At 48.4% G+C, this 23,314-nt stretch overlaps 1 protein-coding gene across 1 annotated transcript; it reads left to right on the top strand.

Annotated features, from left to right (window-relative positions):
• The first annotated feature begins 19,884 nt into the window (after positions 1-19,884).
• Positions 19,885-21,421, top strand: LOC146764397 (syncytin-2-like). The gene has a single exon (XM_085564698.1). It carries the CDS (start codon positions 19,885-19,887, stop codon positions 21,250-21,252), a length of 1,368 nt encoding a protein of 455 aa, XP_085420824.1. The 3' UTR covers positions 21,253-21,421.
• Positions 21,422-23,314: the final 1,893 nt, after the last annotated feature.

The following is a 23,314-nucleotide window of genomic DNA, read 5'->3' as shown; positions in this document are numbered from 1 at the left end:
TCAAAGGCTCCTAGGCCCCACCAAGGCCACTTATCAGGGGCCTAGTCTGAGGGGTAGCTCAATTCTTAATCCAGACATAAATCATGCCCTCTTTCTCTCAGAAATTCTGCAACAGCTCCCCATATATCTAAAGGCTGCTTTCAGACAAAAGCTGCAAGGACAGACAGGTCTGGCCTGCCTTGGCCTCTGGTGACTGCTTCTCATGTGCTTTCAAAACCCTGGGGCTCTGTGGTTTCCTTCCTGTAGAAAAGAACTGTCCCTCTTGTCCAGGTGCTCTTGGCTTCATGCACTTGACCACTCTAGAAGGACACAGGAGCTCTGTGCTCAGTGGGGTGGAGGCTGAGGACAGCTGAGGAGAGCCCTGGGAGGGACTGAAGGGTGGTTCCAGAGGTGGTGGATCCTTTGACATGGCAGAGAACAGCCAGAGAAAGAAAAGACTCATGTGAAGGGGGATGACAACAGCCTGCAGGGACAGAGGTGCAGGGCAGGGACACCGTGGGACAGCCTGGGCTGCAGAGGGCTCAGGGATGTGCAGCAGCTGCAAGGCCCTGACAGAGCCAACCTGTGCAGCCCTTCAGCCATGGCTGCTGGCCCTGGGCCTGAGCCACGAGGGGACAAGTGACCCTTGCAGCCCTGGGGCCTCAGTGCCTGCTTGTCCCTGCTCAGCAGCCTGGCAGGGGCCACTCCATGGTCCTGCCCTTGGCACTGCACATCCCCACACCCCAGTGCCCATCCCAGGAAGAGCCCTGAGCAATGAGGGAGGGACAGGATCTGCCTTGCCAGGGGCTGGGGCTCAGGCCTGGGCCCTTTGCACTCCTGAAACACATCCAGGTTTGCTCAGCACCAGAGACACCTTTCCCTTGCTTGTGCCCAGCTGTCATCACTGCCCCCAGTGTTCTTCTCTGACTGGTACCTGGGGACACTGTCTCAGTTGTTTCCATGACACAGATATTTTCAAAGTACAAGAAACTTCAGTGTTTCAATGTAACTGAGTTCTTGAGGGTTTTGTGACATCACTGAGTGTCTTGGTTCGACAAGACAAGAGTCTGTGAAGGAGGGCTAAAGCCTCCTGTGCAATGGAGAAGGTAAACCCCCTCCCTCCAAATTTCTAGGAGTTTTAAATTAAAAGGCTCTCAGGCAAAAATATGGGAATAGGAGTAACAATTCTTTACTAGGAGAAAACTAGACAACAATTTAAAAAGGCAAATGCAATCGATACAAACAAAACCAGTGAAAAAAGTCCACAACCTGAGGATTCGGGGTGCCAGTGGCAGTCCTGCTGGGACGATTGCTCCCCTTGCAGTGGCTGATGAACTGCAGCTGCAGTGGTGATCTTTAGAAGGGTATAGTTTTCCTCTGAAGATCTGGTGGCAGTGGGGCCGGTCTTCCTCTGTGCCGGGGTTGCCTCCGAGCTCCGCTGCCGCCACCTCACCATGCTCCGGCTGCTTCGCTGCGAGATCCCGTGAAGAGAGAGAGGGAGCTGCTTCTCTGGGAATCCCGCAAAGAGAGAGCGCGAGCTGCTTCTTTGGGAGTCCCGCAGAGAGAGCTGCCTCGTCTCCCCAAAAAGCTACCCCTTTGTTGGAGGGTGCCGCGGGAGACAAGACTCATGATATCATGATCATCAAGTCTCAGTTTATTGTGACCGATTACACAGTTTATATATGTTTGTTAATTAGCTCATACATATTGCAAAAGCCAAGCTCATGATTGGTTGCTATGAGACTTGTACTATTATCTTAAAAGTATATATGTGAATGATACTTGCCTGTCCAGCTGGCCTTGCAGTTAGAACAGCTTAGTACTTCTTTGTTCTTCTCTATCTATTTCTACATACCAAGCAGTTTCAATATCCTGCTTTCTGCACACCATCTACTCTTCAGGGCCATGCGAACTTTGCAGCAGTCACGTAGCCCTCCCTATTTGGATTAATTTTACAGTATCATGTCCCCTGTTGTACAACCATTCCTCTGTCAAGCTCTCTTCACCCCTTTATACAATAATAGAGTGCTTGGCTTCCCCCTCTGGGTGGGACCCCTCACAATGGGATGGTGTTGCATTTACCAGCCCTGCATTGAATCAGTCAATGGCCCATTAGCAAACCATTACCTCTTAGGAGCAAAACCGGTTCTTGGAAAAGATAACAAACTTGCCCAACTTTCAACAGATGGCAAATAGAATACAAGCTTATCTTACAACCCAGGACACTGAGGCAATTGTGACATGAGAGAGCTGGCTGTGATGTCACAGAATATGGTGTGATTCAATAGACCAGGCTCTGCCATCATCGAGGGTGGCTCTGTGGCATGGGAGACAGGGTTGTGACATCACCAGGTGGCTGTGTAACATCATAGAGCAGGCTGTGACATCACAGAACAGACTGTGACATTCCAGGGTGACAGTGACATCATGGAGTCTTCTGTGACATCACAGCACTGCTGTATGGCATCAAAGGGTGGCATCATAGAGTTGGCTCTATGACATCACAGGGGCTGTGTGACATCACAGGAAGCAGTGTGACATCACAGGGGATGTGTGAAATCACAGAGATGTATGTTTGACATCACAGAGGGGTGTGTGAAATCACAGAGAGAGAATGACATCACAGAAATGACTGTGCAACATCACAGAGAGCTGAGTGGCATCACAGGGTCATTATGACATCACAGAGATGCCTGGGTGACATCATAGGAGGTTGTGTGATATCATATAAATGCCTGTGGGACATCACAGGGGCTGTGAGACATCTCAGAGGCTGTGTGACATCTCAGGAGGCATTGTGACATCAGAGAGATATCGGTGCGACATCACAGAGATTTGTGTGATATCACAGAGATGTCTGTGAGATGTCACAGAGATGTTCATGCGACATTGCAGGGATCTGTGTGACATCGCAGGAAGTTGTGTGACATCACAGAAATGCTCATGTGACATCACAGGAAGGCTGTGTAATATCACCCTGCTGTTTTAAATGCTTTAAACTTCTTTTAAGTTTTCGTTGCCTCTGAAGATTTACGTATTTCTTCTAGAGTTGTCATGCACTGTTCATGTAAATAATAATTGTTGTGCATTTTTTTTATAAGAAGAGAGAATAAGTTAGAGAAGTAGCAATTTCGTCCTCCAATCCACTGCCACTTTGTAAATTTCATATATTATATAAATAAAAAAAAAAGTTACGTCCTTTTACTCTTTTAATGTTAATATGAGTGTGCGAGTTATTTTGTGTCCTAGTGCAACAGTTTGACATCACAGGGGATGTGTGATGTCACAGGGGCTGTGTGACATCACTGGGGCTGTGTGACATCACAGGGGCTGTGTGAGGTCACTGGGGAGGTCACTCTGCCCCATTCCCCCCCCCAGTTCCCCCAGAGAAGTCCAACGCTGCTCGTGCACAGCGGGGTCCCCTGTCCCCCCGGGACCCCCACCCCCGGCGCCGCAGCCTCCCCCAGAGGATGTTCCACGAGATCGACCCCAGAGCCCGACACGGGGACGGGGGCCGGGGCTGTGGGGGTGGGACAGGGGGACAGGGACCCCCCGGCAGCGTCCCCGTGTCCCCAGGGCGAGAGCCTGGGCCAGGGCTCCTTCGCCCTGTGACCAACGAGGGCTTGAGAGCGCTGAAAAAATCCCCAGCAAAAACCAGATTTAATATTAAGTGACAGCAGCACAAAGTTCCTTGGCAAGAGTCACTCTGCTCCTGACAGGACACTTCAGGAACACCAAGGAAGCAAAGGAACAACAAAACCAAACCAAATCCAGGCAATCAAACCAGAAATGTACTGAGAACTGTCTCTGTATGTGTCTGTGTGTGATAAAAGGGCAGTGAAGGCAAGGATAAAAGGAATATGGCCTAAAAGCTTAACAGAGTTCAAACTTAACAGGACTTAACTTACACCTTAACTTTAAATGATAGTTTCACAGTCACAATTTAGCAAAAGAGAAGAGCTTAACAGTATTTAACCTAACTTATAACCTACAACCTAGCAATCTAACAGAGGAATAACATTTAAAAATATTTAACTCAGCTTATAACTTATATAAAACATAACAACTTAGCAAAATAACAACTCTTAGAAGCATTTCACTTAACTTAGACCTCTTGACTTGACCTTACTTACGGGCCTGACTGGCTCAGCTATCCAAGGCACTCAGACCCCTCAGGGAGCAGCATTTCTGCCACATTTCCCCAGTACAGGCACTCCTGTGTGCACACAGACACAGAGAGTCAGTGCAAGGCACCTGTGAGAAATTCCCCTGAGGGCAGGGCAATGCTCCCTGGGGATGCTTTGGCATCTCCCCAGCGGGGAAGGGTTGAGCCTGGAGGAGTGGGGGGATCGGCCCAGGCTCCCTCGTTGTTGGGGATCCCCGAGTGCAGCAAACGGGAGAGTTCCCGGCTCGGAGAGGCCCCACTCAGAGGGAGTCGCTGGCCCAGGAGAGCTCCAAGGGCTCCTTTTGGAGCGCTGTTTGTAGGGCCCCAAGAGAGGGGCTGCAGTCCCAGCCATGTTTCATCCTGGCCGCACTTGGCATCAGCAGCTTTCTTTGGCAGGGTGAGAACAGGGATGTTGTGCCACCGAGGGAACACAAACAGTTCCCAGGGCTGCTCCTAAAGCAGCCAGGAGCGGGCTGGGCAGCAGCAGTGCCTGGAGCAGAGCGTGTTTGTGCTGAGCTCCAGAGGAGCTGAGCCCAGGGGCTGCTGGCCAAGGCCGAGGCCAGCGAGCATTTCTCATCTGGCAGGGCGGCCTGAGAAGGGGAGGGGGGAATGCACCAGCACAGGAACCATGGAACCAAGGGATCATTGTGACACTGTGGGGCACCATGGAACCAAGGGACCATTGTGACACTGTGGGGCCTGTGAGACCAAGGGACCATTGTGACACTGTCGGGAACCATGGAACCAAGGGACCATTGTGACACTGTGGGGCTTCATGGAACTGAGAGGTCGTTGTGACATCGTGGAACCCCATTTAACCAAGGGTTCACTGTAACATTGCAGGGCTACATGGAACCACAGCTTCAGTATGACACTGAGAGTCCTCCCATCATCAGTGATCTGTTGTGACGTTGTGGAGCCAGAGGAGAGCATTGTGACACAGCAAATCCCCAGCGTCCAACGGTGCATTGTGACACTACAGGGCTCACAGAACAGAGGAATAACCTGACATTGTGTGGCCTGGAGAGCCACAGAGACCACTGGGACACTGGAGGGGCTCATGGAATCATTGGGACCATTAGGACACTGCAAAGCCTGCTGGAACCTGGGGTCTATTGTGACACTGCTGGACCCCATGGAATCATTCTTCCTTATAAGAAGAGAGAATTGCTGGACTGTTAGTTTAACCAGTGAAGTTAGAGAAGTAGCAATTACATCCTTCAATCCATTGCCGCTTTTAAAATTTCATGTATTGCATAAATCAAAATTAAAAACCACTTCTTTTTAGTCTTTTAATCTTAATATGAATATGTGAGTTACTTGTGTCCTAGTGCAACAGTTTGACATCACAGGGGCTGTGTGACATCACAGAGAGCTGTGTGATATCACAGGGGATGTGTGAAATCACAGGTGCTGTGTGGCATCAGAGGGGCCGTGTGACATCACAGAAATGTCTGTGTGACATCACAGGGGCTGTGTGACATCACAAGGGCTGTGTGACTTCACAGAGATGTCCATGTGACATCACAAAATGCTGTGTGACATCATAGGGGCAATATGACATCACAGATATCTGTGTGACATCGCAGGAGGTTGTGTGACATCACAGAGCCTTCCAGGTGACATTACAGAGAGCTGTGTGACATCACAGGGTCAGTGTGACATCATTGAGATGTCTGAGTGACATCATTGAGATGTCTGAGAGACATCACAGAGAGCTGTGTGTCATCACAGGGGTAATATGACATCACAGAGCTGTCTGTGTGACATCACAAGAGCCTGTGTGATATCACAGGTGTTTGTGACATCACAGGAAGGCTGTGTAATATCACCCTGCTCTTTTATATGCTTTAAATTTATTTTAAAAGTTTTCTCCGCTTCCTAATGTTTACATTTTTCTTCTAGAGTTCTCATGCACTGTTCATGTAAATAAAAATTTTTGTACATTCTTCTTTATAGAAAGAGAGAATTGATGGACTGTTAGTTTCACCAGTGAAGTTAGAGAAGTAGCAATTACATCATCTAAACCACTGCCACTTTTAAAATTTTGATGTTGGGGAAGATGAATAAATATGATTGCCTGGAAAAAGATTTACAATAGTACAGCCAGGATGAAACCTATCCCCCCTACGGGTTGAACAATGCCCTTGCCTACAGATAGGACCAAAAGTCAAATAGACTGTTCTATCTCACCTCCCAAAATGTATGGCTCATCCCACGCCTGTAACCCTCCCCTGAAGCATCAGGTCTCTGTGACCCCATTGGCCCAAGTCTTGTTCCAGCCCACCTTGAAGCCCCCTGGTAAGCGGTCTCCGAGGAGCCAGATGCCCTCTTGGAATTTCACATCTCTTGGGACTCCCCTTCTCTTGGAACTCCTCTTCTCTTGGAACTCCCTCCCTCTTGGAACTTCCACCCTCTCCTGGAGCATCTTCTTGTCTCTCTCTACCCCTTGTCTCTCCCCTCTCCCTCCCCCTCAGGCCCTGCCACGTGCTGCGTCTGGCAGCTCCATGCAGGACCTTTCACCATCCCTAATAAACCTGATATTCTCAGAGCAGCTTTCAGAGATCACTCGTCTCTGTCCATCCAAACCGTCCTGGAGCTCAGCGTCCCCGCACCTCTCTGCCACACAACCTGGCAGTCAGCCTGGGGCAGTTCCCCTCTGCCTGAGCGTGCCAGGCAGCAGACAGGGCTGGGACAAGTCCCTCTCAGCTGTCCCTGTTTGTGTGCCAGAAGCCTCTCAGGGTGGGGTGGGGGCACAAACCCGGGCCCCTCAGAGGCTCACAGTGAGGCCCCACAGCCCCTCCTGCCCACAGCCAAATCTCTCCAGACTGCTCTGCCAGGACTGGCAGCCTTGGGTTCTTCCGCCACCATTTCATGGCTCTGTACCCTGCATTGCTCTACTTCAATTCTTTTGCCATTAGGTAAAACTGAACACACCACCAAGTTCCAAAACAGGGCAACAGAAACTGTCAGAAAACAGAGCACCTGTCCTCTCAGGAAATGTGCAGAGAGGTGGAGTTATTCAGTTTTCTGAAGAACGGGCCCCAGGGAGACTTTCTTGCCGCTTTCCAAGACTTCAGAGTTGCTTTGAAGAAAGTGGGGGACACCATTTTTAACAGGGCCAGTTACAATAGAATGTGGGAGAATAGTTTTAAACACAAAGGAGATCTAATCAGAGTAGGTCTAAGGAAGACCTTGTTTAGTCAGAGCATGGTGCCACCCTGGCACAGGTTGTCTCAAGAGCTTGTAGGTGCCCCATCCCTGGAACCATTCCAGGTCAGTGGGACAGGGCTCTGAGCAACCTGATCTCTTTAAAGATGTCCCTGCTCATTGCAAGACACTTGTACCACAGGACTTTACAGAGCCCTGCCAGCCCAGCCCAGCCCGCACTCCTCAGCATTTTCATTTGAAGGGCACCAAGAGTGGAGGAGGTGAGGAGGAAGGGGGCTCATCTGATGCCTCAGACCTCAGTGGAGGAGGAGCCCATCCCTCGGACACTCTTTCACCTGCAGCCCCTTGGCATTTTACCTGCAGGAGCTCTTTGGCAGACCAGCGCCGCTCCTTGTCTCTCTGCAGGCAGCAGCTCAGGAAGTCACGCAGCCAAGCCGAGAGGAGCTTGGGCTGCCGCAGCTGTGACGTCCCTGCTGTGGCTATCAGGCGTTTAGTCTGGAGAAAAAGGGAACACGAGGCTCCACCTGCTTCTTTCCCATCTGTAACTGCTCTCCCAGAGCCCATTGTTTAACCTCCATTCTGCAGTGGCAGTTTCTGCCCTGGCAGAGACCCAGGGATGACTTTACCAACAAAAAACCCAAACTCTGATGCAGCCACAGCTTTGCCAACATCCTGCCAATCTTGCCTTGGCAGTCGATTTCATTGACTGACCTAGTTAGTGGGAGCTACATCAGGAAAAGCACATTTCCTTCTCTGAGGATTCACACCAGCTTGACAGCCTTTTTGGAAGGGGGACTTTGCTATACTAACTAATTCCAAGGATTAGTACATGAAAGGCATCTCTGCAGGGCTTGTTGATCCCTTAAGCACAGTTGCCATAGAACAAGACTCATCAAGTTTTTTGTCCTGTTCTTGAAAACAATGGTAATTGGAAGAAAAGAAAGGAAATCCATCAGTTAATCCCCAGGTAAAGAAACAAACATTTACAATCTCATATTCAACACAGACACATTAAGTTGCATGCACAAATATATTGGGATGAAAATGCCTGTTTGGGCACAAAGGAGCCACCTGCAGCTCTGTCTCTGAGCAGTCTTAAAATTTCAGCTTCCCTTATGCAGCAAAAGCAAAACTTTTCCTGCTCAGAAAAAGGAGAAATGCCATCCCAATGGACACCCTCTGCTCATTTGCCTACTCAAGTCAATGAGTGGTAGGCCCATCCCAGAAAATGCCAGGAAACAAACAGGAGGTTTTGGCAGGCTCTCCCTCTCACCAGGCTCTGGCTTGGTGACGTGGAGAACGTGGCTTGGGCTATGAGAGAAACACAGTCACTGAGTGTTTCAGCAACACTGCACAAGAAGCAGAAGAGACTCTGTGGCCTTGAAGCCTCATGCCCAGGTTTCAGGCATGTTTCCCAGTAGCAGAAACTGCAAAGGGGGTTAAGTTCCTCTCTAGAAACCACTGTTTTAGAAACTTTGCTGGGTTTGGGTTTCTTTCCTTCATTTCTGGAAGGATAACACCAGTTCTAAGATGCTTGTTTCCTGTTATTGGGGTCATTTACACAGACAAAAGAACTGGAACCACTTATAACCCAAAGGAAAGTGTTGCCTGAGAATGGGGTTTGTTTGCATATGGTGAGGCTTGAGTTCCACACTGATGCAGCCAAAACTGCAGCAGATGCTGATGTGTTGCAGGGACATTTTTAGGTGGAAGTAGTTTCAGCAGATGGCAATGGGATCTTGTCCAATGTCACGCAGAACACGGGGCAGGTGAGAAAGAGAAGCGGGATCTGTATTTGCTCCTTACCGTGGCAGGACTTTGGTTCCAGTAAGGAAATTTTTGTTCTACCATTTCAATTCCCACAATTCCAAAAGACCATATGTCCACTTTGGGGCCACATGGTTTACGCATCACCACTTCAGGCGCCATCCACCAAGGAGTCCCAGCTACCGAGGGCAGTCTCTTCTCCTCAGGGCCGAGCTCAACAGAGATGCCAAAATCAGCTGAGGGGAAAGCAAAATACTGGTTTTATTTTAATTCTGTGCAATTAGGAAATCGAGCAAAAGAATTCCCCAGTAGAAGTTTGAGAACATGCTGTTGGAATGTCCTGGACAACTGTCCCTGCTCTGTTTCTTCAGGACTTTAGCCAAGGAAATATGGTATTGGCGACTTAAAAAATCCCCACATTTTTTACACTGCCTTCAGCAGTGGCTTTTGCTCTTTGGAAGCTTTAGACTTGTAACTCCCTCCCTCTGGAAGGGACACACACAGAGCAATGCCACTCGTGGCTGCTTGTTCCTTGTCATACCTCTGTGCACGTTGCAACCGTGTCATCAGCTCAGAGCGGGGGTCCCTGCACTGCCACCAGCACCATTTTTGGGGAGCTGGCAGTCACTCAAAGCAGCCCCTCACCCCACATCCCCACATCCCTGAACGCTGCACCTGACCAAGGATATACTGACCCAGCTTGACAGAGCCCTCGGTTCCGAAAAGGATGTTGCTGCTCTGTACATCTCGGTGGGTGCCGTGGTTTGAGTGAAGAAAATCCAGTCCTTGCAGGCACTGAGAGAGAAAACACAAACAGGAGGGCAAAAATTAGCGGTGTGATTTCATCGCACAAGAAAAGAAACAAAGAATCTAAAAGATGCTCTCTGCAGGGGAATGGCGAGCAATGGCAGAACGCAGGGCCATTGAGAGGAAGAGTTGCTGCTCCAACACTTGGAGAGCAGGACCTTTCTAAAGAAAGGCATGTCAGCTTTTGAAAGAGCAACAGCACCTGCTGCTGTTGTACACTGTCCCTCCAAACCAGCCAGGATGACTGCTGCTGCTGCAGGGGATGTGCTCAGAAGCAAAGAGCATTTTGGCTGCACTACTGTCCTTTTTAGCTGAGGACTGAGAGAAATGAGTCTCTCCTTTTTTCTTTGCTGTTCATTTTAAATCCTGCTACCAGCAGCTTTGCTTTTACAAACAAGGAATGAAGTGAAGAGAGGCAAAAGTTAAAGGAGGCAAGATGGAGAACAGCAAATACAAGAGGCAGAGTGAGAATACAACAGCCGGAAATAAGAGTACAAGAACAGAGTACAGTGAGTGCAAGGGCACTGGCAGGCATTTCTCTGGAGATGCTTTTACTTGCCCATAGCATACTAACAATGCAGAAGCAAAGCTTTATACATGAAACCTCTCCTCTTCTGAGCCCCTGTTTCCCAAACCCTTGGAAGCACAGGTGGGATTGCTGACCCCCTGACTGATGGATGCTATGTCACCTTCACACAGGCAGGTCTTGCTGATGACATTGCTCAGAGTGCCTCCGTCCATGTACTCCATGACCAGCCAGAGTTCCTCACCCAGAAGGTAGCTGAAAGAAGGAAACAAGGGCATGGGGATGAACATACATGGCTACATTGCTGTTTGGAAAAGACAGGGCTTGATTCTTGTTTTCACGTCCCTTGGAGACAAAGGCAGAATCAAAGCAATAGACATTCCCTCTCGGCGTGCGTTGTTTGCAATCTGTGCAGTCTCAAGGAGAAAAGAACAGCTGTGAAAAAGGAGATGTCCTAGATGGCCAGTAAGCGAAAAGCGTGGTTTAGGAACAGCCCAGATAAAAAGCCTGTCATGCATGGTGTTTCTGGAAATAAGCACCTAGTGTTCCTGGCATGCATAGAAATGGAAAAGAGGGGCAACAATCCAAGGGAAATCCACTTAAGGATGGTTCATCGGCATTTAAGAAACTTTTAAAAATTAATCCCAAAAATATGTGGAGGCAGTGAACTTAGAGGGTATTAATTTAGTAAGACAGAGCTGACCCAGGTTTTGAATAATTTCTGAATAATTTTCAAACTATGCGTGCCAGGGAAGACTCATGCAGACAAGATGCACTCTCTTCTCATCCATTGGAGATGATAGAGAAATATTAATACATAATAATTAACAGCTCTACTTTCTAAAGGTGACCAAAGTGGGTTTTTAACCTCTCATGTTTGCTGTATGTAAACACAAATTCATGGGATAAAACCATGACCACTCACCTGTCTAAATAATTCACAACACAGGGGCTCCTATGCCTCTTCATGATACTGATTTCATGAACGGTTACTTGCTTCCTCTTCAATCCTTTAAGTCTTATTTTCTTTATGGCCACCTAAAATGACACTGAAAATCAGTAACTTGAGAAGTTGGTGGCACGAGACCACAAGGCACATGGAGCGAGTGATTTTGCAATGACACAGCTGAGCTGTGCCAAACTGCCTCAGGATTAGGCACTGCAGTAACTGGAACTGACATTGCAACAGCCCATGGCTCCGCTCCCTTGGGGCCAGTTACAGGACACGGGGCCACTGGGGTTTTGCCTTGTCCACTTGCTAACAGTGGTGTCTCAGCTATCACTCACAAACCTCTGAGCACACTCCCTGCTGCTTTGTATGGGATTCAGAAGAAGTAATCCATGCCTTAATCCTCTGTGGATACATCTTGGGCTATGGCTTTTAGGGACGCCTTGCAGATCTCTCCCAATGTGCAGTTCCCAAGTGCAGCACTGCAGGTGGCTAAGGAACTACCAGTAACTTTCAGATGCATTTGCTGGCAGGCAGAGATGCGAATTCAGGACTCTGAAGCTGTAGCCCCAAAGAGCAGTGAGATTCTCTAAGGAACCACCTTTGTTTTAGCCATTGAGAGCGAGTGAGCACATCCTTCTCCGAAATGAACTGCTGCCCTTTGGGCCTTCTTTTTGGCAGCTGAGAAGGACAAAGCCTGTCCCAAATGTATTTTGCAGGCTGGCACCAGTCTGTGCTTCTTTTGCCTTTTCAGCACAGCTCTACCCAAAGCTCTGGCCACAGCTGCTCACACCAGAGGGGAAAGCCCCTCGAGTGCATCAGAGTCTGTGGGGGCTGTTGACATTTACCTCTCCTCCTGTGGCTTTGTTGAGTGCTCTAACCACATGTCCAAAAGTCCTAGAAACAAAAGAGAAGCAGAGAAAGGAGAAGCTGTTTATTTCTTAGAGTGAAAGCCAGCCCACACAGGAGATCTCTGCTGTAAATGCCTAAAACTTGCAGGATGCAGGAGGGCTCTGTCAGAAGGCAGATGATGCATTTTCCTCTCAAATGCATGGGCAGTGCCTGGGCCAGTTGCTGAAGCATTGGGGTTTACTGCCTCAGCCCCTAAATGGAATTTATTCTTTCATCTTGGGTTTCAGTTTCTAAACTGTGTGATTCCTATCCTGACCATGGAGTATTTCCTTCCACAAACCACGGGAAAGAAATGTTCCTGAGAACTGTTATTTCACAGCTTTGATGGGGGTAGCTTGCTCTTTCAATCAAGTAAGATTCTTCTTTTTTCATTAGTATGGCAGTGTGATTTTGAGACATACAAAAATGCTAAAGAAGTTAACACAGAGCTGTCCCACACTTGAGAGACAAGGAGATCTTCCAGGTCCTGTTCCTTGATGCAGGCAAGACCTCGGCAGCATGGAGATGTCTCTGACAATGCTTTCTGAGCGCACTCTCAAATTCTGAGCAGTACTGAATACATTGGACAATCTATCTCCAGTATCTGAACACGTTTGCAGCTGGCCTGACTTCACGCTGGACAGATATTCCAGTGAAACACCTGATACACCAGCAAAACACCTGGCCCATGGTTTTGTAGAAGTAACTGTGGCTGGACTCACCCCTTGCCAATATATCCAGTTCAGTGTATTTCATCTTGGGATTTTCCACATTCACCATTTTCCCTGAGGGAAACAAAATGCAAGATGCTCACTTTAAAGCAGAGATCCCAGCTTCCAGGAGATAGAAAAGGCAGCCGCAGTGTCTGGGGGTGGTCAGCTGGTTAACAACAACAGCAACAACAACAGCAACAAGACAGGCAGCCCTGCAGTGCAGATGGCTGGCACAGAGACTGATTTTGTACAGTCCTTGGAAGAGTTCTCTTGACAGGAAACAAAGCACAGGGGTATGCACTCCCAGGAGAGGAGCACATCTTCTCCACCTTTCAGCCAAAACAATGCTTTTCCATGTGTAAACCAGAGCAGCTCATGCTTTAACCAATTCCAACGGGGCCTTCAGCATCAGGACCCTCACCCTTTATGAGCAGGCTGAGCTCACAGACACCCCTCTTGGGGCCAAGGAAGGCTCCAGCCCCTGCAGTCCCACCAACCCTCAGGGACAGGGCAGCTACCACAGCCAGGCTGGCAAAGCTCAAGCATGAGCACTGACAAGCAATGGGAAGAAGCCACAGGCAGCCTGAGCCCCGTACAAACTGTTGCCCCCATTCAGGACACAACAGGATGGGCTTTGAGATCAGACTCACCGAAGTGCAGATCAATGCCCTTTTTGTCCCAATAGGGGATGGCAGACACAGAATCCACTGGGCTCTGCTCTCAGCCCCACCAGGTCTTATCTGAGAGCTCAGCACTGGCAGCTGCTATAGGCAAGAAGCAGATTCATTGGGCTGTGCTGCAGAATCCCAGAGTGAAGAGAGCCTGACAGAGGAATGGTTGAACGACAAGGGACATGATACTGTAAAGTTAATCCAAATAGGGAGGGCTACGTGACTGCTGCAAAGTTCGCATGGCCCTGAAGAATAGATGATGTGCAGAAAGCAGGATATTGAAATTGCTTAGTATGTAGAAGTAGATAGAGAAGAACAAAGGGGGTACTAAGCTGTTCTAACTGCAAGGCCAGCCGGACAGGCATGTATCGATCATAACGATACTTTTAAGATAATAGTACAAGTCACATAGCAACCAATCATGAGCTTGGCTTTTGCAATATGTATGAGCTAATTAACGAACATATATAAACTATGTAATCTGTTACAATAAACTGAGACTTGATGATCATGATATCATGAGTCTTGTCTCCCGCGGCATTTTCCTCTAACAACTGGCGCCCGAAAGCAGGGACCTGATCCGAGCCTAAGGCGAGAGGGGTGCTGCGTTGGAGTGCGGGTCCTGCAGCTGGAAGGACGGCGAAAATAAAGAGAAGAGGCGAAACGCTCTTCTCCGCGCCCTGAGTGACCGTAGAAGCGGGCTCAGCCGATACGTGCTGCCGAAGCCTGAAGGAGCCAGCAACGGTACCGACTTAACCATGGAAAGGCAAGCAGCATATGATTTATTTAGTGCTTCTCTTAGAAAAAGGCAGATTAGGGGGATTGACTTAGATAAGGATCTCCCTTCGCTATTGCATCATGCTGAGTCTTACGGCTTTTTCGTTAACCCCCATAGTGTTCATGAACTTTCCGAATGGAGGAAATATGGGGATAAGTTGGTGGAGTTAGTGTTAGATGAGGATAAAACGGGTAAGAAGATGGGTAAGCTTTGGCGGGTAGTTCATAGTGAATTGCTAATGTGTCAGGCAGAAAAGAAGGCGGTGGAAGGGATACGGACAGCCCGGGAAAAAAATAAGGAATATGAACCCTCGCTTTCTTCTAGTGAGCCTAACCCTCCGGTCCTTACAAATTTCCCTGTCCCCATCTCTGCTCCTGAAATGCCTGCACCGCCCACAGATACTAGTGGCATTGAGGTGCTGCCATCAGCTCCCCCTCTACCCCCACCGTCGCGTCCCCCTCCGGCGATTCAAAATGTTACCGTAGCACCCTCCTCGCGGCATCCGCCGTCTCCCGGCCAGGCGCCTGTCCCTAGGGCAGATTCTGACCTCGTGGAGGCCATGGCTAAGGGAAGACGTGAGTTATGGGCTGCTATTGCACAGGAGGGCATGCAGACGGGGGACGCTGAGCTCTTCACGGCAGCACAGGAAACCCTTGCGTTTCCGGTGATATTTTCGCCGAATGGCGACGGGGGGTACACTGCGCAGGTCCAGAGCATGGACTGGAAACTGTTGACACAGCTGCGCGCCACTGTGGGGAGCTATGGTATCGCCAGTGAGCCTGCCAGGCAAATGCTTGATTTTATTTTTAATGCTCACACTTTATTGCCTTCCGATGTTAGGGGAATGGCCAAATTGATCTTCACGCCGCATCAACGCTTACTTTTTGAGGCACGCTGGAGAGAGGAAGCGGAGAGAAGTGCCAATTTACCAAGGGCTCAGGGGGATCCTTTGGCAGGGCTTACTGTAGCCGAGCTCATGGGACAGGGTAATCATGTACGCTTAGAACAACAGGCAGCACTAGGACCTGACAAATTAAGAGAAGCAACAGTGGTGGCAAGAAGAGCCATAGACAAAGTCAAGACCCCGGGTGGAATTCCAATGTATATGGGGATTAAACAAGGCAGGGAGGAGCCTCTTGGCACATTCGTAGATAAAATAATGGAGGCGTTGTCCAAAGCAGGGGTGGCTGATCATATGCAGGATGCCCTACTTAAGCAGTGCATACTCCAGAATAGCAATCCCACAACTAGAAATTTGATTACTTCTATCCCTGGGGATTGGACTGTCCAAGCATTGTTAGAAAAGGCTGCTTCAGTACCAGTTGGAACTCAGGCACTATTGGTTAATGCTTTGCAAGAGATAGGACAGGGATTACGAGAACAGGCAAGCTCTCAAAATCAGGTTTTAGCTTCTCAAAATCAGGTTTTAGCAGCCCTTGCTCCCCTTCAGGCTACGGCTGGCCGCCCCCATTCTAATACTACCGGGGGGGCACGTGTAAAATGCTACCGCTGTGGAAGCTTAGGTCACACTCGAAGGGAATGCGGAGCAACAGGAGTCTGGTGTGGCAGATGCCAATCAAACACCCACAACTCTAACGCATGCAAAAGGAAGCAGGGAAACTTCAGGAGCAGCGCGATCAGCGGCCGCGCCGGGACACAAATAGCAGCTGCAGAAATGAAGCCACTCAGCAATTCCAGCCTGCCACCTGCGGGAGCCTCGGCCTGGACTTGGCAGCCGCAGTAGACACTGATCTCCTAACTTCAAGACCACATAAAATTCCAACTGGAATCCATGGCCCCTTGCGAATACACGGACAAGCTATGGGAGGACTCATTATTGGCCGCTCTTCAGCCTCTATTTTGGGCCTCTTTGTGGAACCAGGGATCATCGATGCCGACTGCTGCGGCGAAATCATGATCATTGCTCATACGCCATATCCCCCCGTGACAGTACCAAAAGGTCAAAGGATTGCTCAATTAATCCCACTGCCACAAATGACCAAAGGATTGGAACCTATATCCCAAGTCCCCAGGACTCCAGAGGGATTTGGCTCAACAGGAGGTCTCGCATTGCTTACCTTGGATCTCAACACCCGCCCCAGGAAATCCTGTCGCTTGATCCATCAGGGACACAGCATTGTGCTTAAAGGACTTCTGGATACGGGCGCAGATACCAGCATTATTGACCCAGGTCATTGGCCTGCGTCTTGGCCCACCCAGCCCACAGCAACCACGGTGAGCGGCATCGGCGGAATGACACTCGCAAGCCGCACCCCAGTGCTGACTGTTGAAATTGAAGGGAGACAGGCGTCTGCAGCGCTCTCTATAACAACCTTACCACCCGCTGTTCAATGCTTGATTGGCCGTGATGTTCTGGCCCAGCTGGGCCTCGTCCTTACCAACGATCATTCTTTTCAGTGACGGCCATTGCTTGGATCTTCCCGCTACCACTTACATGGACTACTAACGAGCCTGTGGTAGTTAAGCAATGGCCTTTGAAACGGGAAAGTCTGGAGCAGGCACATTTGTTGGTTGATGAACAATACAAGCAGGGACATCTTAGACCATCCACAAGCCCTTGGAACACTCCGATCTTTGTTATCAAGAAAAAGTCGGGCAATTACCGGCTCTTGCATGATCTCAGAGCAGTAAATGATCAGATGGAACCTATGGGAGCACTGCAACCTGGGATGCCGAATCCTGCTATGTTACCACAAGAATGGCCCATCTTAGTTATAGATTTGAAAGACTGCTTCTTTACTATTGCTCTGCACCCTGCAGATACTAAAAGGTTTGCCTTTACTCTCCCTGCCCTCAATCATGGCGAGCCAGCCAGGAGATTTGAATGGACGGTTTTGCCACAAGGAATGCGTAATTCGCCCACAATTTGTCAGCTATATGTGGATGCAGCACTTCAGCCACTGCGACAACGCATGCCCGATACCATCATCTATCACTACATGGATGATATTCTGTTCGCACAAGCAACCCCCTTTTTAGACTCTCAAATCCATGATATCCTGCATACCTTAGAGAAGTCTTCTCTTGTCATTGCACCCAACAAAATTCAATTTTCTGCTCCATGGAAATACTTGGGATGGACGATCACTCAACAGCGAGTTACACCACAGAAGCTATCTATCCAGTCATCAGTCAACACCTTGCATGAAGCGCAAAGGCTTTTGGGCGACCTACAATGGCTCAAGCCAGTTACTGGAATTCCTAATATCCTTTTAGACAAACTGCGCCCACTCCTCAAAGGAACCGATCCCTGCACTCCAGTTCGCCTGACGTCAGATCAACGTCGTGCTTTACACGACATTACACACTGCATCTCTACTGGTTTTGTGAGACGTCTTGATCCTGATCTTCCTTTACATTTGACCATTTGGAACACTGAGGACCACCTATTAGGGGCTGTCACCCAGCATGAAAAGAAAACGGGGGAGACAGTGGTGCTAGAATGGATCTCACCCCCATTACAGCAAAAAAGAACAGTAACCTCCAAGGTCGACAGCCTGGCAACACTTATCAAGAAGGGACGTACTCGTATTTTAGAGATAAGTGGTTCAGAACCAGTAAAAATCAATATACCCATGGAAAAACCCACTTTGGACTGGTACCTTCTAAACTCTGCACCCCTTGCCGAAGCATTGCTCTCATCTGCAGCTACTGTTAGTACAGGACCCCTTACACCCAAACAATTACAATGGGTAGGAAAATGGACATGGATACAGAAACCCCTCAGAAAGGAGAAGCCTATCTCAAATGCCATTACAGCTTTCACAGACGCAGGCCGCAAATCACGCAGAGCGGCTGTGGTCTGGAAGACAGAACAACAATGGCATTACCAGATACTGGAAGCAACATTTCAGGACAACTTACAGACATTGGAGTTAAGGGCAGTTATTTGGGCAGTGTCTCACTTGTTGGGGCCGCTGAACGTTGTTTCTGACTCACTCTATGTCGTAGGAGTGGCATCAAGGATTGAAGATGCCGCCATCAAGGAGGTCCAAAATCAGCGTCTTTACGAGCTCTTTCTTCAATTAAAGCGCGCCTTAAGGAACAGAAGGGAGGCATATTCTATCATACATGTCCGCAGCCACAAATGGAATGAAGGACTGGGAGCAGGCAATGCCAGAGCCGACAAATTAGTGTCAGTGTCAATTGCTCATCATGTAGTACTTCCACGGCAAACAATGGCCCGAGAGAACCATGCTATCTTTCATCAGAATGCCAAAGGCCTATCACAGGAGTTCCGTATTCCACTACAAGAAGCTAGAGCTATTGTTAAGGCTTGCCCCATATGTAGCCATCACAACAGAGGAGTGGGCCTGGGAATAGGAGTAAATCCGCGAGGCCTGCAAGCTAATGAACTTTGGCAGATGGATGTCACCCATGTACCTAGTTTTGGTCGTTTGAAGTACGTCCATGTGACTATTGATACTTACAGCCATTATATATGGGCTACTGCTCAGACAGGAGAACGGGCCCTTCATGTGGAGCGACATCTCAGCAGCTGTATCGCAGTCATGGGAGTGCCTCAGAAGATCAAGACTGATAATGGCCCTGCTTATTGCAGTAAACGTGTTGCCCGCTTTATGCAAACATGGAACATCACACACGTTACAGGGATTGCAAACTCCCCTACTGGACAGGCAATAGTAGAGAGAGCCAATGGAACTCTTAAACAATATCTGGAAAAATACATTGATACAGTCAGCGTGCAGGATAGGTTATTGAAATGCCTGTTTGTGCTTAATCACTTATGTATTTTTGGAGATGGGGGGTTACCCGCAGCAATTACTCACTTTGCCTCTAAAGCCCCTACCCCTCCGCAAATGGTAGTCAGGTATAGAGATCCAAAAACAGGGATTTGGCAAGGTCCAGCCAAAGTATTATACTGGGGCAGGGGCTATCTCTGTGTTTCTACACCAACAGGTACTGTGTGGGTCCCAGCTAAGTGGGTGCGGCCCACCAATGACCAGCCCGGAGCAGAGAAGGAGGCAGCGCCTACAGAGGACGATCTCCAGGATCCTGTATGAATTAGAAGAAGAGTTTCAGATTAAATTCCTGTTTGACTCGGAGAGAGAAGTTGAAGACTGCCTCTTGCCTCAGTTAGCTAGAGACTTTGACCGCTGTTGTCCGCTTGCTTGCTTGACTTGCAATAGTTATGACCACCAATCTTGGGTAAAAATATATTGTGGAGGGTGCTCTCATCGTTGGTGGATTCATCAGCACCACCTTACCTCTGCATTCTGGTGTCTTACCTGTCAGCGCCAGTGGAGCTTTGACTCACCACAGCGCGCTTTAACACGATTAACAGGTCAGCCTATCAGGGAGAGCCTGAGATTAATAGAAAATAGAGAAGACCTGGAATTAAGAAGGCTAGCTTGGAGGGTACAGCACTTAGTAGAGAAAATTCTAGGTGTTAAAAGGACAGGGATTATAGATTCCTGTTGTCAGAATGGTATTGGCATCCCCATTCAGTGGCAAGTTGACCCAGACGAATGGGACACGCAGTGTAGGAGGTTTCGTCATCGCAGCCGTGCTGCTAAGTGTGCAGGCATACGTCCCACCTCAACCTAAAACAAATGTATGGGTCACAATGGCAAATCTAACAGGGCAAGAGTCCATCTGTCTTGCTTTATCTTCCCCAGGCAATCCGTTCTCCACCTGCCTAGTCGGTCTACCATTGGATACATGGCCATGTCCTACACGTGTTCCAACTTGCGATAATTTAAATTTGAATACTACTGTAGATAATTGGGACAGGTGGGTGCCCTACTTACCGATCGCCCCGGCAGAACCCCAGGAGCTAGAGCTACTGGGGGCAGTTGGCATGGATTGCTGTTTGTACTTTAACTGGACAAGCAAGCAACAGGGAATCAATGAGTCTGCAATTGTCGTTAATTCCACTTTGCCAATTTACAGAAACAGTAGTATCTGGTGTCAGTACACGGCCAAAAAGGTTTCAAAGTCAACAAATAATCCGCTTTCTTTGCCCCGAGGAATATTCTTTATTTGTGGTGACAGAGCTTGGGCTGGCATACCTTCCAGAATAAAGGGAGGCCCTTGTTCGTTAGGAAGATTGTCATTGCTGACACCCAACACATCAATGATATTAGACATGGCTCGGCGTTATCATGGCAGCAGATTGCGACGCAGTGTACATAACTTTGCCAGTAACTGTCAAGATAATGTTAGATTTTGGTCCCCTGAGGCGATTATTGCTGCCTCTTTCCTAGCCCCTGGTGTTGCCTCAGCAGGAGCATTAGCTCAACTCAACAAGCTGGGGTGCTGGCTAGCTAAACAGACAAATGCTACATCGAAGGCCTTAAGTGACATGCTTTTGGATGTAGACTCAGTAAGACATGCCACACTGCAGAATAGGGCGGCTATAGATTTCCTATTACTAGCCCAAGGTCATGGTTGTGAGGAATTTGAAGGAATGTGCTGTATGAACTTATCTGACCACTCTACATCCATCCATAAGCAAATACGAAAATTGACCGAGCTAACTCAACAGTTGAAGGTGGAGGACGGATTGGGCTTGGAAGGCTGGCTGAAAGGATTGGGGATTGGACCATGGTTGAGGGACATCATCAAATATGGCATAATAGTTCTAAGCATAATTGTGATACTTTTGCTTGTCTTGCCCTGTGTGTTTACTTGCTTACAAGGCTTGATGCAGCAGCTTTTGCAGAAAATGCTGAATGCACACCTTCTTGTCCAAAAGGAAAACGGGGGAGATGAAGAGAGCCTGACAGAGGAATGGTTGAACGACAAGGGACATGATACTGTAAAGTTAATCCAAATAGGGAGGGCTACGTGACTGCTGCAAAGTTCGCATGGCCCTGAAGAATAGATGATGTGCAGAAAGCAGGATATTGAAATTGCTTAGTATGTAGAAGTAGATAGAGAAGAACAAAGGGGGTACTAAGCTGTTCTAACTGCAAGGCCAGCCGGACAGGCATGTATCGATCATAACGATACTTTTAAGATAATAGTACAAGTCACATAGCAACCAATCATGAGCTTGGCTTTTGCAATATGTATGAGCTAATTAACGAACATATATAAACTATGTAATCTGTTACAATAAACTGAGACTTGATGATCATGATATCATGAGTCTTGTCTCCCGCGGCATTTTCCTCTAACACCAGAGGACTTGATGTGTTTTCCTAGAGACGGATGTGAGCAGGGCTTGGGCCAATGGGTAGGATTCTAACAGTCATGGGAAAGAGTGGAAATCAGGTATGAAAAAGTGCCATGGATCTGAGGAATATACCATGGCTGGGCTGGAGGCTGTCTCCTGAGAAATGCCTGCAGTACAGTTTTTTCTATTCATGCCACTTCGATGTGTCTCTTGGACACATCTTTAGAAGTATAAAACTAGGATATGAAATACTGATTGTTATAAAAGTAGCTGGTTTTCCTTTGGGGACACATGGAAAACACCTCCTGCTCTCTCTTCGTCCTTGAAACCAAAGCTCTTTCAAAGTAGTTCTTATTGACAAAAATATGGCATTCTCATTAAAAAATAAACTGTAGATGTAGTAGTAGTAGCAACATAAAAATGTCATAAAAATGACATCAGTAAGACATGTGGGGCAGAAGAGCTCCTTCAGGATGGAGAAAAAGCAATTCCACCAAAAAAACCACCCACAAACAAACAAAACCAAAAACCCCACAAAAAGCACAAAACCAAAACCAACCCCACAAAACCAAAACAAAACCACACACATCCACACCTCCCCCTGCCCTGACCCCCAAAAAAATCCCCAACCAAAAAGACAAAACTCCAAAACCAGTAAATTTCTGTGAAGATTTTTTTTGCTCTGATGACTGGTTGGAAGTCAGGATTCTAATGGGAATTAAGGAAGCTAAAAAATCTCTTCAGGTTTGCCACTAGCATGCAGGACTTGCCTAGATGATTTGCTAGGTCACAGCCTTCTGCTGATCCAAGAAAAATCCCTGCTTCAGCCTTTAGCAGAGAGGAAATCTCAGGCAAAGCCAAGCCAGTCCAAGCTGCCTCCAGAGGCAGCAGGAACACCCAGAGCGCTCTCGCTGCCTCGGAGCACAGCACTTCCTCTGGGGAGTCCTTAATGGCCCTGTGACACCAAACTCAGGAGGAGCATTGGGTACAGCTCTGCTGACAGCTGCACTCAATACACCGACCCTCAGAAAAGAAATAACCAGACGTACACAGCACGTACCATCTGGCTCTGCTGCTGCCACAGCTGTCGGCTTGTGGTCGTCTTGCTCATTTTGCCCCTCTTTGGCCTCTTCTCCAGGAGCAGAGGGAGCTGGGGCAGAAACCGCTGTTCCTTCTGCCATCTGCGGCAAGAGAGAAGCATGAGGGACAGGCCGTTACCTCTCATTTATGACCTCGTTCCTCCTCGCATCCACAAACACCACTTCCAAGGAGAAATCAGTGACTTTGTTAGCGATGGGACTCTAAGTCTCTCCGACCAGATTAAAATGGGCTAACTCAACAGAACTCTATTTGATGAACTCTATGAATTTGATAGTCCTCCCTGGCTGCCATCAGCAAGCAATGGTGCCTCTGCACAATGCGGCTTTTAGCTTTTGAAAGCTTTGAAATGGAAAAGCAGGAGATAGCCAGCACAGACTTTGTTACTGCTGTGGCAGAAAAGGAAAACTCAAACTGGATCAGAATCCCATGCAGTGCATGAAAAGGGCAGGAAAGGTTGTGCAGGAGACTCTTTACTTGCTGGAAAGAGAGAAAATGGGCGGGGCTTCTCCTCCTAGCAAACCAACAAACTACAAGTTGGAAGTGTCCCTTCCTCAGGTGGCTAAAGCACTTGGATGAAGTGACACATATTTGGCAGGGAAACAGCCCTTGTGGTGAGCACTGTCATGTACGGATC

Source organism: Lonchura striata, chromosome 34 (genome assembly GCF_050655825.1).
Source record: "Lonchura striata isolate lonStrDom1 chromosome 34, ASM5065582v1, whole genome shotgun sequence".
Lineage (NCBI taxonomy): Eukaryota > Metazoa > Chordata > Aves > Passeriformes > Estrildidae > Lonchura > Lonchura striata.
This window is presented reverse-complemented; position numbering and strand designations above follow the sequence as displayed.

Coding starts and splice junctions, on each gene's coding strand:
- LOC146764397 (XM_085564698.1), top strand. CDS start 19,885: ATGGTATTGGCATCCCCATTCAGTGGCAAGTTGACCCAGACGAATGGG.